This window comes from Vigna radiata, chromosome 4, assembly GCF_000741045.1.
Source record: "Vigna radiata var. radiata cultivar VC1973A chromosome 4, Vradiata_ver6, whole genome shotgun sequence".
NCBI classification, from domain to species: domain Eukaryota; kingdom Viridiplantae; phylum Streptophyta; class Magnoliopsida; order Fabales; family Fabaceae; genus Vigna; species Vigna radiata.
Genome location: NC_028354.1, coordinates 18,135,275 through 18,149,675, shown reverse-complemented (window position 1 = coordinate 18,149,675; position 14,401 = coordinate 18,135,275). Strand labels below are relative to the sequence as shown.

Below are 14,401 nucleotides of genomic sequence, written 5' to 3'. Positions count from 1 at the left end.
TAAATAAAAAATTTAGTATCAATTAAAAATGATTAAATTTATTACTTTTATAAATAGTATTAATTAATTTACTTTAATAGAATACATATATTAATAATGTATTAATTTAAGTTCTTGTATTTTTTATAAAAATATGTGTACTTAAATAGTTTTAATTTTATAGAAAAACATTAATTAACAAAACATAAAGTTAAAAAAAATTGTTTCAACTTGGGAAAAGAGAATATTAGTTCATTATAAAAAAATCGAAACTAAATTAAATTAAAAAGACAAATATAGAGAAGACCAAAACACTTATCATTAACACTAAATATCTTACCATATAACATTAATAGTATATCGTGTCATACTAAAAACTTGTTATGTAACATAAACAAAAATTTTAAAAAAAATCATTTATTAACACTTGACATACTTATAAGGCTCTTAGTAATTTTTTAAGAAAAAACTCAATTGAAATATTTTCTTGAAAAATTAAGATACAATTAATTTTTTTTTTAAAAGAAGGAAGTAACTTGAGATATGAGATATGTTGACTAAAGTGAGAACTATGCTACAAGTTAATTTTTGGTTTAAATTCTCACGATGGTCCTCATATTTGTATGGAAATTTCAAGTAGGTCCTCGTATTTGGAAATGTGGGTCATAATATTTTCACTGAAAAAAAATGTTTTCACTGAAACATACATGTCCTCCATCGACGCGTTGCAGGAGTCGTTGTTCGCTGATTAATTTCATTTGAAGTCTCCTGGTTGATAAAATTTTGTGCAGTGGTGAGATCCCTAAAATCATAGGGTTTTTGCGTTTGAGTTGGAGTCCGTTTTGGAAACAAATGAAATTTGCAAATAATTTCATTTTCTTTTAATTTTGAAGACCCTTTGAAAGTGGCGACAACAAAGTAAGCATGACTAAGCTTTTCCTCCTTCGATTTGAGAACTAACCAAATAGATCAGTTTTTAGGGTTATTGGTTTTGTCGAATTAGGGATATTTTCTCTATGCAGGAATGGATAGTAGTAACTCAGAATAGGCCATGCTTGATGGCAAACTCTACAGAAACATCAATTCTCTCGTCGTCGCACATCTTCGGGACAATAATCTCACCCAGGCAAGCCCAATCTTCCTTCAAACGTAACCTAACATGCTGAATGAATGCATTTATTGATCTTATAAATCCATTTTCATTTTTATTTATAAAGCAAATAAAATGCTTGCTAATTTTTCTTTAGACTGCAAGTGTTGTTGCTTCAGCAACCACTAAATGTGGAAGCCCCACCTAACAGGCTTCTCGATCTGGTTTCTAAGGTTCAGTCTTATTTTGTTTGAGCTTTTACTTGATAAATATCTCCTAAACACTTTCAAGAAAACGAATGCGTTGTCAAGGAGGTTAGGTTAAGAGGAGAAGACAATGTGGGACTTGGCTTGGAGGTCGAGAAGCGTATTAATGACTGTTAGTATAAATACATCAGCACCAATTAACGTCGTCTGAGAACACTTAACGGTTAGGGTAAATTTGACTCATTTTTACAAAAAAAAATATGACCCAATTGAGACAGTTGCAAAAATGATCCCATTGAGATTACCATACAAAAGTGAAGACTAACCGATGATTTTAACCTTAATTGTTTTTGTTAAAAAAATATTCTGATTAAGTATAAAATTTAAATAGGCTAAATTTTTGTTAAATATATTTTGACTTTTGGATATTTTTTGTTTTTTGGTTCTTTTTACTATTTTAATTAATCTTGAGAAAATAATTTGCTTTTATATTTATTATTATATCATTTTAATGTTGCTTTCCTATTCATAAATAAATTATATAATATCATAAATAAATTATATAATATTGTCATTAGAAATCTATAATATAATTTTCTTTTCATGTTTTGATAAGTATACAAATGTATATAATATAACCCATGGTTAAATATTTTTTTAATATATTTTGATTTGTATATTTAAAAAAGGGTTAAATATGTTTTTAGTCCCTATATTTTGGGGTGATTTTGGTTTTAGTCCCTCTTTTAAACTAAGGTACAATTTAGTCCTTCAACTTTAGAAAATCTGCTTTTAGTCCTTTTTATCAATTTTTTTTTAACTTTATTTGCTGTTTCAAGCACGTTTCATTATAGCATTTGGATTGTTTGCACTGTTTGACACATTTTTGCTTCAATGTTAACTGAGAAACGCGTTTAAAATCGCAAATAAAGTTAAAAAATGTGGTAAAAATAACTAAAACCAGAGTTTTCTAAAGTTGAAGGACTAAATTGTACCTTAGTTTAAAAGAGGGACTAAAACCAAAAGTGCCCCAGAAGATATTTAATCCTTTAAAAAATAAAGTAATACAATTTTTTTAATTCAATTGCATCAATTATTTTTATAATATTAAATGGTATTTTAAAATTTTATTTGATTCGGAATATGTAGATATGTAATCAATACAAGCATCAATTTAAGATGTAATATATAAAAAATATTTCAAGCATTCTAACTAAAAAATTATATTTATTTATTTTTAAAATTTAAGATCAAATTTTAATTTAGATATAATCCAATTTTTAATTTTATATTTAAATTTAAAAGTTAAAAACATATTTAACCATATAATCAAATGCTAAATTTCTCTCATGGTTATATTTTTTTATTTTATATTACTTCGTTGTTGATTAATTTAAAATACATAATATTACATATCAATGGAATCAGTGATTTGATTACGTGGCTGATTGTAAACTAAAAGCCAAACTAAGTAAATCAAATAGGAAAAAATGAAACTAAAAAAGTCACTTTTTAAACTGCATTTGATCTTATATTTGTTTTTTTTTCTTATTATATTTTGGATTAATTAGATCCCAACTGTCTCTACAATCAAAAAACAAATGGATATCTCGAAATATTTGTTTTAATATTTTATATTTTACTATATTAATTATGTACATTATTTACTAAAACCAATAAGTGATATGATAAAAAGGAAAACAGAAAAATGGAATAAATAATGTTTATATTTAATTCTTAACTTACAATGACGTAAGGGATGATTAAAATTTGCTGTTGCTATGCAACTTGTTCCCGAAGACAGGCAGGCAGGAAAAATTGACAACAGCTACAAATAGTATTGGTTAAATAAAAAATAATAATAATATTATATGTTAATTTTAGAAAACTATATTCCTTGCTATTTTATTTTGGTAATAATAACCTTACCTCTTTTGATAGGATTCTCTGAAAGGAGTGGTCCTACAAGCTAAAGTTGACCTGTGTCTTGATGTCGTATTTCGTTTTCCTTCCAGAAGGCGAACATTTCCACATTTCTAGTTTTTGTTTTTTTCCACATGTTAGTATATTTATTATATTTATTGCACATTACCAGTTCTGTGAGGTTGACCCTACGTTGTTTATGATACTGAACAACTAACCATGTGGTGTTTATACTTGAGTTTACACATGTGTGGAGGGAGTTATCACGGTATAAATGCAATAATATTTTTTTGTTTACTGCTATAAATACTTGAGTTGACCCTACGTTGTTTTTTTGTTTATTGCATCCTTCCTTCACCCAATGTCAATGAATCAGTGTTCGTCTTGCTCATGGGGGACCTCGTGTGGTGGTTCATGAAGAGGAACGGGTGGCAGCCATGTGTGCTATTGTGGAGAGGTTGCCATATTAAGAGTGACAAAAACTGCTAAGAATGAGGGCAGATATTTTTGGGGCTGCCCTAATTACAAGGTAACATTCCTTGGTTGTGTTTTTATTGATTTTAGGGTGGATTACTTTGGTGTATCCTGACATCGTTTTGGTTGGATGTTTGGAACAACGTACTCGAAACGAAGAAGTGCGAGGTTGTGATTACTTCAAATGGCGCAATGGTGATTATATGGATGAAAGGGATAGTACAATTAGATGGCAAAGGAGAAAGATTCTTACTTTGGAAAAATCAGTTTTAGTTTATCAGAAAAGGGAGAAGGTGTATTTGGGGTTTTTATGTTTCATGGGGTTTATGAACATCATGTTTGTATGTCTTTTATTTTAATGCAGAATATTATTGTAATGAAAAAGTTATATTTAATGAAGAAGAAGTTGTTATTGGTATATAGTGTTTGTTGTTATTATGAGATTGTATTCAGTGATGCTGTGATAGCTGATTGTTGTTGGTTAAATCTGAAACTTCATAGACACTTTGCAGAAACAGATTGGAACTTAATGTAAAACTGGAATGCAGGGGTTTAAAAGTGGAATTGCCTTAAGAATATTGTCAACAAAAAAAAGAACTGCAGTGGCAATAAAAAATGGAACTGCAGTAGGCAATTGTGCAGTAGCCAATTTTGCAGTGGCTAAGATGAATTTCAGTGATTGAAATGGTAAAATGACACTTGAAACAAGTTTGTGTCATGAAATGGAACACGTGGAACTCATCAAACAGACACAATAATGTTCAAATCAAAATTTGACTGATTGAGTTCCAATTTGAGTAAAATTTGAAAGGTGAAACTGTGATTTTGCATAAAGGCCAAGGAAAACAACAATCTAACATTGCATACACATTGTAAATGGTCCAATAAACCAGTACAAAGGATTAAACTTGACTGGAAATTACTGCAACTAAAAATCAACTTCGAAGTTCCAAAAATTGATCAAATAAGATGGTTTCACATGCTAAATTGCATATAAATGCATGTGACCCGAACTGGACTGTTATAGCAGTTTTAAAACAACAATTAAGACTTGTTTAAACTAAAAATTATCTCAAAATCATAGTTACATGAAAATTGACACATAACCTCTCCATTCTGTCATATTTCTCATCATTCAGACCATCAAAGCTTAGAATAAAGGTCAAATGGATGAAATGGAAAACATAAATGAAATTCTGCAACAAAATTGCAGAGGGAATTGACAACACAATTAGATAGCAATTTCATATATTGGTCTTCCAAAATACATCACAAACTTGTAGCTGGTAAATACATCATAGACTTCCAAGTACATATTGAAAATACATATAAATGATAGTTTCAAGTTCTTAAACGATAAAGTAAATATTCAAAATACATATTCCTTGAGTCATACATATCCAAAATGCAACAAATTTGTGACCAATATCTAAACTGGTCTTGAAGTGTCATCATGAGTAATTTGACTTCCTTGAGTGGCAGGTGGTGTAGGTTGGTGGTCTTCTTGTTGAGTTCCTTGAGTGGCATCTTGTGCAGGTTGTTGGTCTTGTTGTTCACTTCCTTGAGTGGGGTTTGCTGTAGGTTGATCGTGTTGATGTTGACTTGCTTGAGGGCAATTAGTTCTTCTATGTCCTAATTGCCTACAAATGCCACATCTCTTTGGGATTCCAGCTTGTCNAAGTTGAGTGTCATCCCTCATTTGCTCCCAACTCTCGAGTCTTCTCTTTTTTCTTGGTCTACNTGGNAAGANCCTATTAGGAGGAGGCAAAATATCAGGATAGGCTGTTCTTTGCCATAGGTCAGGTCCATTGACAGGGAAAATTATTGGATTGTAAGTTTCTTCATAAGTGGTGGTCTTAAACCAATTTGGTATGAAGTCTTCTGGAGTCAGGTTTAAAAACCTCATAGCTGTGAGTGCATGGCAGCAAGGTATCCCTATGAGAAGCCACTTCCTGCAGCTACAATCTTTTTTGTCTACATCAACCACATACTTTTCTGTAATATTGGAGGTATGCTGGATCTCAAATACTTGCAGCCCTGACCAACTGCGAAAGCAACATAAAGAAGCAAAGAACTTTATAACAACAAGCAAAATAGTTTGAAATCATGTGTGTATGTTAAATTTCACTTACTTAGGTATCCAATATTGTGTCTTCTGTAGCTCCTTATGAAGTCTCTTTTGAATTTTGGGGCAAATGGAACCTTCATACTTAGTTATCTTCTGTCTGTTGGATGCCCACCTCTTCATTAGGTAGCTGCGAATGTCTTCCAACATTGTTATAATAGGTTTCCCCCTTGCATCTACAATGACGCTGTTAAAAGCTTCAGAGATGTTATTCACAACTGTGTCACATGAAGGTCTTCCTGAAAACCTTGACCTAGACCAAAACCTGCAAAGAACATTGAACATAAGTATTTGTTACATAAAGAAACCTTAAACTTTTTAAAGAATTGATGCACTTACCTTGGTGCAATACTCATCAAGTGTTTAAAGGCGTCTTCGTTGACATCCTTGATTTGTCTCATGATCGTTTCCCATGCTTGGGGGTGTGAAGCTGCTGCTGCCTTCCACACTAATTGTCTCAAAATTATGCCAGGAAATTTCTTTCGAAAATTGGAATACAAGTGCCTTACACAGAAACTTTGGTCCACACCAGGCAGCAATTGCTGGAAAGCTTGCATAAGTCCCTATGACACCAATCAGAGTCTTAAATTGGCATGCTGAAAAAAGCAATGAACGAAATGAACAAAGAAATACTTACTTTCTGTTGATCTGACATAAATGTGCACCTTGAACAAAATCCTCCTCCTCCAAGATCATCAATTAACAATTCTAAAAACCAAGTCCATGTCTCCTTATTTTGTACTTCAACAACAGCATAGGCTAATGGACACATCTGATCATTACCATCTCTTGCAACGACAGTTAAAAACTCACCTCCATACTTGCCTTTTAAAAAACAACCATCCAAATGTATGATAGGGCGACAACAGACAAAGCTGTCTTTACATGCTTTGAAACACACATAAATTCTGTTGAATATAACATTATCCCNATTTCGTCCAACTTTTANTATCANTGTTGATNCAGGGTTTGATCTCAGTAATTCATGTGCATAATCATATAGTCTTTCATACTGCAGTTTGAAACAACCTTCAATGTTGGCAGTAGCCATGGCTTTTGCCTTGGTTGTTGTAGACCTAGACACACCAATATTCCATTTTTTTGAAAACTTACTATGCAGATTTCTCAGATTGATTTCTGGATTTGCTTTCATGGTCTTCTCTAATTTCCCACTTAACTATTTCTTGGTAACTAGACCAATGTTGAATTCCCTACTACATGTATGTTTATCAATTATCTTCCTTAGTTGCCATGTAGTTTGAATACTCCTATAGGAACAATATGCATACCAAGGACACTTCCCTTGTGATCCATAACATTTAACACATATTCTTCTCTTGTCATTTTTAGAAATCTTCAACTTTCTACCATTATGTATTCCATATGTCCTAATTGCATCAATGAAATCAGTTTTTTCAGGGAAGTATGTCCCCACCAGCCACTTATATTCTTTCATATTACTTGGCTTTGAGAATACCCCAAAATCTCCATATCGGGGTGTTTCATTCCTTGAATCATCATCACTTTCATCAATACTACCACATTCATCAGATTCCCACTCACTATCTGATAAGCCCCTAGCATGGGCATGCAACTTTGACTTCCTACTTCCACTTCGTGTACCAACATTCACCATCTCATCTTCACTATCAACATCCTCCTCTTCGACTTCTTCATCTGCATTCACAAAAACATCCACCAAATCATCTTCACTATCATCATCACCACCAACTACATCTTCAACATCTTCACTATCATCATCACCTTCTTCCCCTACACCACAACCAACTTCAGCTTCTTCACCACCAACTTCAACTTCTTCACCATCATCAGCTTTACCATCTTCTCCACCATCCTCCTCGACAATTTGTTCACCAACAACTACATCTTCCCCTACACCATAACCAACTTCAGTTTCTTCACCACCAACTTCAACTTCTTCACCACCATCACCTTTACCATCTTCTCCACCATCCTCCTCGACATTTTGTTCACCACCAACTACATCTTCCCCTACACCACTACCAACTTCAGCTTCTTCTACCTCAACACCTTCTTTTTCACCCACTTGTCCATCTTTACCTATTTCTTCACCATCCTCACCATGCTTACCAACATCATTTTCCAACTCAAGAATATAATCAGGATCGGACACCATGTGAACCACAAACAAATGAGCTGACCCATTCAATAACGCAATGTTCACCACATGCATTGCTCCCTTATCATCACTTAACAACTCCAACCTTTCTTCTAATACAGGACCACCTAGGGAATACCACAACTCCTTAACATTTCTATATCCCATCTCCTTCAGTATGGCCAAGATTTCAAAATAACTCCATCTATCTATGTCTATGACCAAGGTACTTGTTTGACCTCCATGGTATTTGAATGACCCATCATTCCAAAACTTTCCCCCATGGTGAAACACCACCTCTACACCACAGTTTGACATTTTCTATTATTCTCAACTATTTTTAAGCCTACACACAAAAGTAACTGTCATACTACATTCATAGTAAACATGCCACGTTACTAATAAGTATTACACGTGTAGGCAAACAAAATTTAACTTTATCACTAGCAATAACTCTTTCACCTACACCCACAACCCACAACATTCCATTTTGTCTTAAAAGCTTAAATGCATGTGCATGACCCACACCTTAAAAAACAACCACACATCCCACAAAACAAAAGACAAAATAGTACTTCCTAAGGGGACCAAACCATACAAACAGTAACCACAACAAAAAAGAAAACATTAAACAAAGGGAACAATCCAAAAAGAAAGCATTAAACGGTACGCAGAACACACAAAAGGGGGACCACAACACAACATGGTAGGGGACAGAAAAACAAGTAAACATGCGCACCTTTTCGCCCTTTTTGCTTCGAACAAATACCACTCTAAAACCTTTTCCCTCAAAAGTAGCCTTCATGAACCCTATTCGCTCCATAGTCTGGATCGAGAACACCAATCCTGGAAACCTCTACTCGAACCTTCCAGAATCACACTTTCTGATAAAACACCCAAATGTCAAAAACCCCAAATTCTGATTAAAAAACCCTAATTTTAAAAAACCCCAAATTCTGATAACACACGTCAATAATTGGGTTATTCATTGTCTACCACGTTCAATAAAATGGGCCACCTCATTGCCACAACACATAATTCAGTTGACAGATCACTCAACATTTAACACCGTAACAAGGTACGTAATGGAAGGGACCTATTGAAAGCAAAATCAATAACTTGGGGACCTAATTAAATCACTTCTAAAACCGGGTACCAAACAGAAATTCAGCTACCAACTTGGGGACTAAATAGGTAATTAAACCTATTTGAAAAATATTGTTATCAAATTTTAACCTCTAACATTTTATAATGTTTTCTATCATGAATTTAAAACGTTTGTTTTGCATGTATATTTTCAGCCGGTTGCTTTATATTTTCGCATAAAATTTTAAGCAAAAATTATATTTAAAATATATTTTTTGAGGTAATTATTAATTACAATAGAGATTTACTTTTGTAACATCCTTATTTTAACATTCATATCTTTCATATTAATGTAAGTCAACAACATAAAGGGAGGGAACTTGTAAATATTTGTCACTTTTTTTTTGCAAATACATAATACAACAGATATAATTAATGTTAAGAGTAGGGAGTATAATAACTCACCATAATTTATATATGTTCACCTCCAATTAAGTTACACCCATTTTCTTAACTCTGTCTAAGAAATTTACTAACAAACACTTATAAATAGTAAAAAGTATGAATTTCTTTAAGTTATAATGAGTTTAATCTTTCTAAGTATTACAAGTTACTCTTCAAATATGAGTATCAATCTCTACAGATATCACAAGTACAAAGTTCTCCAAATTATAACAAGTATTAAACTCTCTAGATATCCTTCTCAATTTCTCCTAATAAGATTATACAATTACAACAATAATAATCTTTCAAAAAAAAGAGAATACATTTAAGTTCGCAATATTCATTTCACATAGTGAAGGATATACTTTATATATTATTTAATGGTTAGTATAAATAATAAATTATGCTAATATTTTTTATGTTCAAACAATAACTAAATCTAGCTATGGATATTTTAACTTTAATTTTTTATGTAGTAATCCAAGTATCTAATATTTTAGTAAGTTGGACAAATAAAAAAAAAATGAAAAGTAGAAGAATGTAAAATTGAGCTCATTGATGTTGTGTATAAGAAATGTGTTTTTTTAAGGATAAGCAAAGTGAGTAAATTTTGTGTTTGTTTCCAGATATTGTCGTGGATTTAGGACAATGAATTTGAGAACGCATGAATGAAGATATAAAGAGGAAAATACACCTAAACATGTACATAAATGTCATTATGTTTTTTGTGAAACTTTAACTTATCTTAGATGTTTGTAACTATGCATGCAGTAACTGGATGCATGCAGGGTTGGCCCTAATTCCGTTAAAACTAAGCCCCTTTTGGGTTGAGGTTGGGTTAGGCTGGGGCTAACCGTAAATCTGAAAATCCTTCTTCTCACTAACTATCTTTGAGGATTCTCGCTCTTTAACGAAAACCAACAACTCCAACATGTTTAAGGTTTCGATTCTCCTCACCTTCACCCCCCGCCCTCCTCCTATTTTCTCTTGCCGCCGCTGTGCACCGGAACCATGACCGCTTCACCGACGGCAAGTTGGATCGGAAATGTCGTCGTTGCACAACGAGCGTGACCTCAACATCCGAGAGTACTTCGTGGAGGTTAAGGTGGGCACGCCGAGACAAAAGCTCTGGCCTCACCGCGAACACCGATAGCGAATTCACTGGTTCAACTGCATCCTAACTTTTTGTTTGCTGGAAATAAGATTGGAACATTTGTTTGACTCATAATTAATATTCTATAGATTTTACTCAAAAATTATGTATAAAGATATTTTTGTTTTACTTGTTTCTATTAGGACGCTCTTAAATTTCTTGTGCATATTAAATTTGTATGTCTATCATATGGTGCAAATTAAATTTTGTACATTGATATAATCATGTGTTAGTGTAAGAAATTAATATACTTAGTATGAGAGAATATGTTTTTAGTATTACCAAGTATGTGACACAATTCTTTACATTGTTTCAGGTTTAAGTATATGGTTATATTCAAGTATGTGAAACAACTCTTTACATTGTTTAAGGTTTAAGTATATAGTTATAGTAAATGTTAGTATATAATTATATTAAATGTTAAGATAATAAGTTTAATATTATATATTTTTTATTCTAAAAAGAAAGACTCATATTAATCCATAAGCTTTAAAGGTATCCGCCCTATAGGCTTTTTTAATAATTATTTTTTATTCTGTAGATTTTTTTTTAACCCTAACCACGTTGACTAAGGACAAGTTCTTTTATATGAGCTTATTTTGACTACTCTACGTGAAACATAACCTCTGCATCCCTGCATTGCTCTATGTTCTTAGGCTGTGTATATCTTAATCGGATCTCCCCACTGATTCTCTGTGTTTGGGTTTGAGAGGTAAAACATGTAAGCTATTTTGTGTTTTACTTCTAATTATAATAGCAGTAATAATAATTATATTACACTTCATAATTCTTTTAACCATAAAAAAAAATTTATAATTTATCAATTTTATCTATTGAAAATAAATTATTCATCATATCTATTATGTATAACCTTTCATAAATATTATATAAAAAATTTTCACTTCTATTTTAAACAGAGAACAACTACTTCTATTTTAAATAAAGAACAATTACTTTTATTTTAAATAAAGAACTAGTATCTCCTCTCTATCTCCGGAAATCCATGTATTCACCTTCTTCATGTCTATCACTTAACAAGAAAATAAAAGAGATTTTTTTTGTAGCAAATGCACAAGACATTTGGTTTTGTGATGAAAAAATGACACGTTCCATTCCAGTGTTGAATCACTCATCTGACAATCCTGCACGAAACATAGTGGCAAAAAGATCCATCACTGGTCTCTTCAGAACAATTCCAATTTCAACACCGCCTTTCGCATATCTGTTCTCTGCCAATCCAATTGTTAGGGCTCTATCCACCGATGCTATCTCCACCTTTGAAGGCTTTCCCCAACCAAAATCATTCTCATAAACCCCAAAACGGTTAGACCCTGCAACTCCTAACATTTCAACTCCCTCTTTTGCCAAAGCTGCATATCTAGGAGCCGCATTAGCTATCCCATGAAAAACACCCTTATCTAGCATCTCTTTTATTTTACTATGAGTACTTTTCGCAATAATAACCAATCCTTCTTCCTCTATAAATGCGGATGGCTTCGCATCCACCAAACTGCCCCACACACAGTTCCCAAAGTAGTTTTCAGGAATTGGAGGCTCCAACCTGGCCCTGCAATCCATAGTGAACCCACTGGCAAACTTATTTTTCTCCTTCTCAACTCCGTGCCAGGCCTTGGCAATGCAAACAAAAGTATAAGCGCAAGTTAGAACAAAAGTCGACAATTTGGTTGGTTTTGGAGAAACCGTTGAGTTTGAGTCTGATTCTGCTTCAACTATGTCTACACTGTCCCACTTGGACAGCACCCTATTATTTAATCTTTCCAAATCTGCTCCCGTGAGCACGAATGTCCCTCGAACATGATCTTCCAATCTTGGAGGGAAAGGTAGAAGCTTCAAGCATCTTCCGTCACTGTTTTCACTNGGGAANNNTTTGGTTANNNNCTCANNCANANNGANTGNTAANTNGAACCCTAACTCACTTGGGGTTTTGATGACTGTTCTGTCAAAGAANGGCTCCAATTCTGGAGCCAAAGATGGTGATGACNCAGAGTNATCATCANTGGNTTTNCACAGAGAAGNCCAAGCTTTGATGAAAAGAGTTGAAGATTTTCCNTCAAGGACGGCGTGGTGAGTGGTGATTCCNATGGCGAACCCTCTGTTAGGGAACAGAGTGATTTGGAGAGCCATAACAGAGGCATGAGAATCCGAGGATTCCAAGTGGGGCACCAAACAACGTGACTCTGATGCGTCTTTAGGAGCGTTGTCCAACGCATGGTCGAAGTCGGCTTCGGATTCTGCAAGCACCACTGAAANAGCNTCGCCTGGGTTGTACTGAACGACCGGGANTGGAGAAGCATGGGGCCACAGGACGTTGCCNGCGAGAGGGGAAAAGTGTTGGAGGGTGTGAGAGAGTGAAGTTTTGAGCTTTGGAACAACTTGGGTGAAGAAAACGGATGGGTTTGAATGGGTTACTGGGAGGGAATAGAAGAAGATGCGTTCTACAGGATGAAACCTGAGCCAGAGCAGGTCGAAGAATACGAGAGGGAGGGATGTTTGGGGCGCAGAGGGAGGAGCAACAGTGCACTGTTCATGGATTTTGAGGTTGTGGGAAGCCATGTGAAGAAAGTAGAGAGGTGTGTTTCTTTCAAGATTGAATAAAACAAGGCTAGAGCTTTGGTTTTATGGTGAAGAAGGTTGCATGTAGATATGAAAATGTGTTTAATAAACCGACAAATTTTGCAAGCTGGGTTGATTCCTATGTGTGAATTGAAAATGGTAAAGGGTAATGATATTCGATGAGACATTTTCCTAAAAAAATATGATATTGTAGCTAGAAAGCTGCAATATAAATTTATTTCCAGTTTTGATAAATATAATTAGAGTACCCCTATATAATACAATCAAATACTAAAATCCTTAGTCATATTTGTTTATATTACCTAGTTATGATTAATTTAAAATATATGGTATTACATATTAATTGAATCTTTGATTAGGTGTTGGTGAATTTACACCAAAAGTCAAATTACATTGATCAAATAGGAAAAAGTTAAATTAAAAAAGTCACTTTGAAGCTTTATTTGACTAATTTTACTATATAAATTTTCATATATATATATATATATATATATATATATATATATATATATATATATTTTTTTTTTTTTACATTTTGGACTAATTTGATCCCAAATGTCCTTACTTCTTTCTACAACAAATGCGCATATCTCAAAACACGTTTTCTTTAATATTTTTACTATATTAATTATTTACATGACTTGTTTATATTTTCCTTTTTTTTTTTCATTTTCTACCATTTAAATCCATCTAGAATGGGATAAATATCTACATTCTTCTAAATATAAATGAAAAGCAGAACGATCGATGAAAGCAATAAGTGACATGATAATAAAAAACAGAAGAGAATTGGATAAAGAATGTTTATATTTAATTCTTAACGTATATACGATGACGTGAGGGATGATCCAAATTTGTTGTTGCTTCCTCCTAGATCCGTCTAAGACGGCAAGCAGAAAAGTTTGACGACAGCGGCAAATAGTATTGGTTAAATAAAACTAATAATAATATAATATGATATTTTAATAAATTTTTTTAATAATCTTTTTATAATAAAATATGTGTCATTATTTTATTGATGAATTTAAATTTATTTTTAAAAAATGTTTTAAATAAACTAATCACATTTTTTTCATATTGTGAAAAAGATATTAAAGAAATTTTTTCTAATAATATATGTTCATTTAGAAAAGTATATTTTTTTTTCTATTTTATTTTGGTAATAACCCTTACTCCTCGTGTTAGG

General features: G+C 32.9%; 2 protein-coding genes across 2 annotated transcripts; both read right to left on the bottom strand.

Annotated features, from left to right (window-relative positions):
* Positions 1–5,101: 5,101 nt before the first annotated feature.
* On the bottom strand, positions 5,102–6,950 carry LOC111241522. The gene is made up of 4 exons (XM_022780175.1): positions 6,435–6,950; positions 6,137–6,360; positions 5,805–6,062; positions 5,102–5,717 (listed from the first exon to the last, which is right to left on the bottom strand). Exons 1-4 carry the CDS (start codon positions 6,948–6,950, stop codon positions 5,102–5,104), a joined length of 1,614 nt encoding a protein of 537 aa, XP_022635896.1.
* Positions 6,951–11,553: 4,603 nt separating this feature from the next.
* LOC111240522 (phenolic glucoside malonyltransferase 1-like) lies at positions 11,554–13,355 on the bottom strand. The gene has a single exon (XM_022780038.1). The coding sequence runs from the start codon at positions 13,192–13,194 to the stop codon at positions 11,746–11,748; it is 1,449 nt and encodes a 482-aa protein (XP_022635759.1). The 5' UTR covers positions 13,195–13,355; the 3' UTR covers positions 11,554–11,745.
* Positions 13,356–14,401: the final 1,046 nt, after the last annotated feature.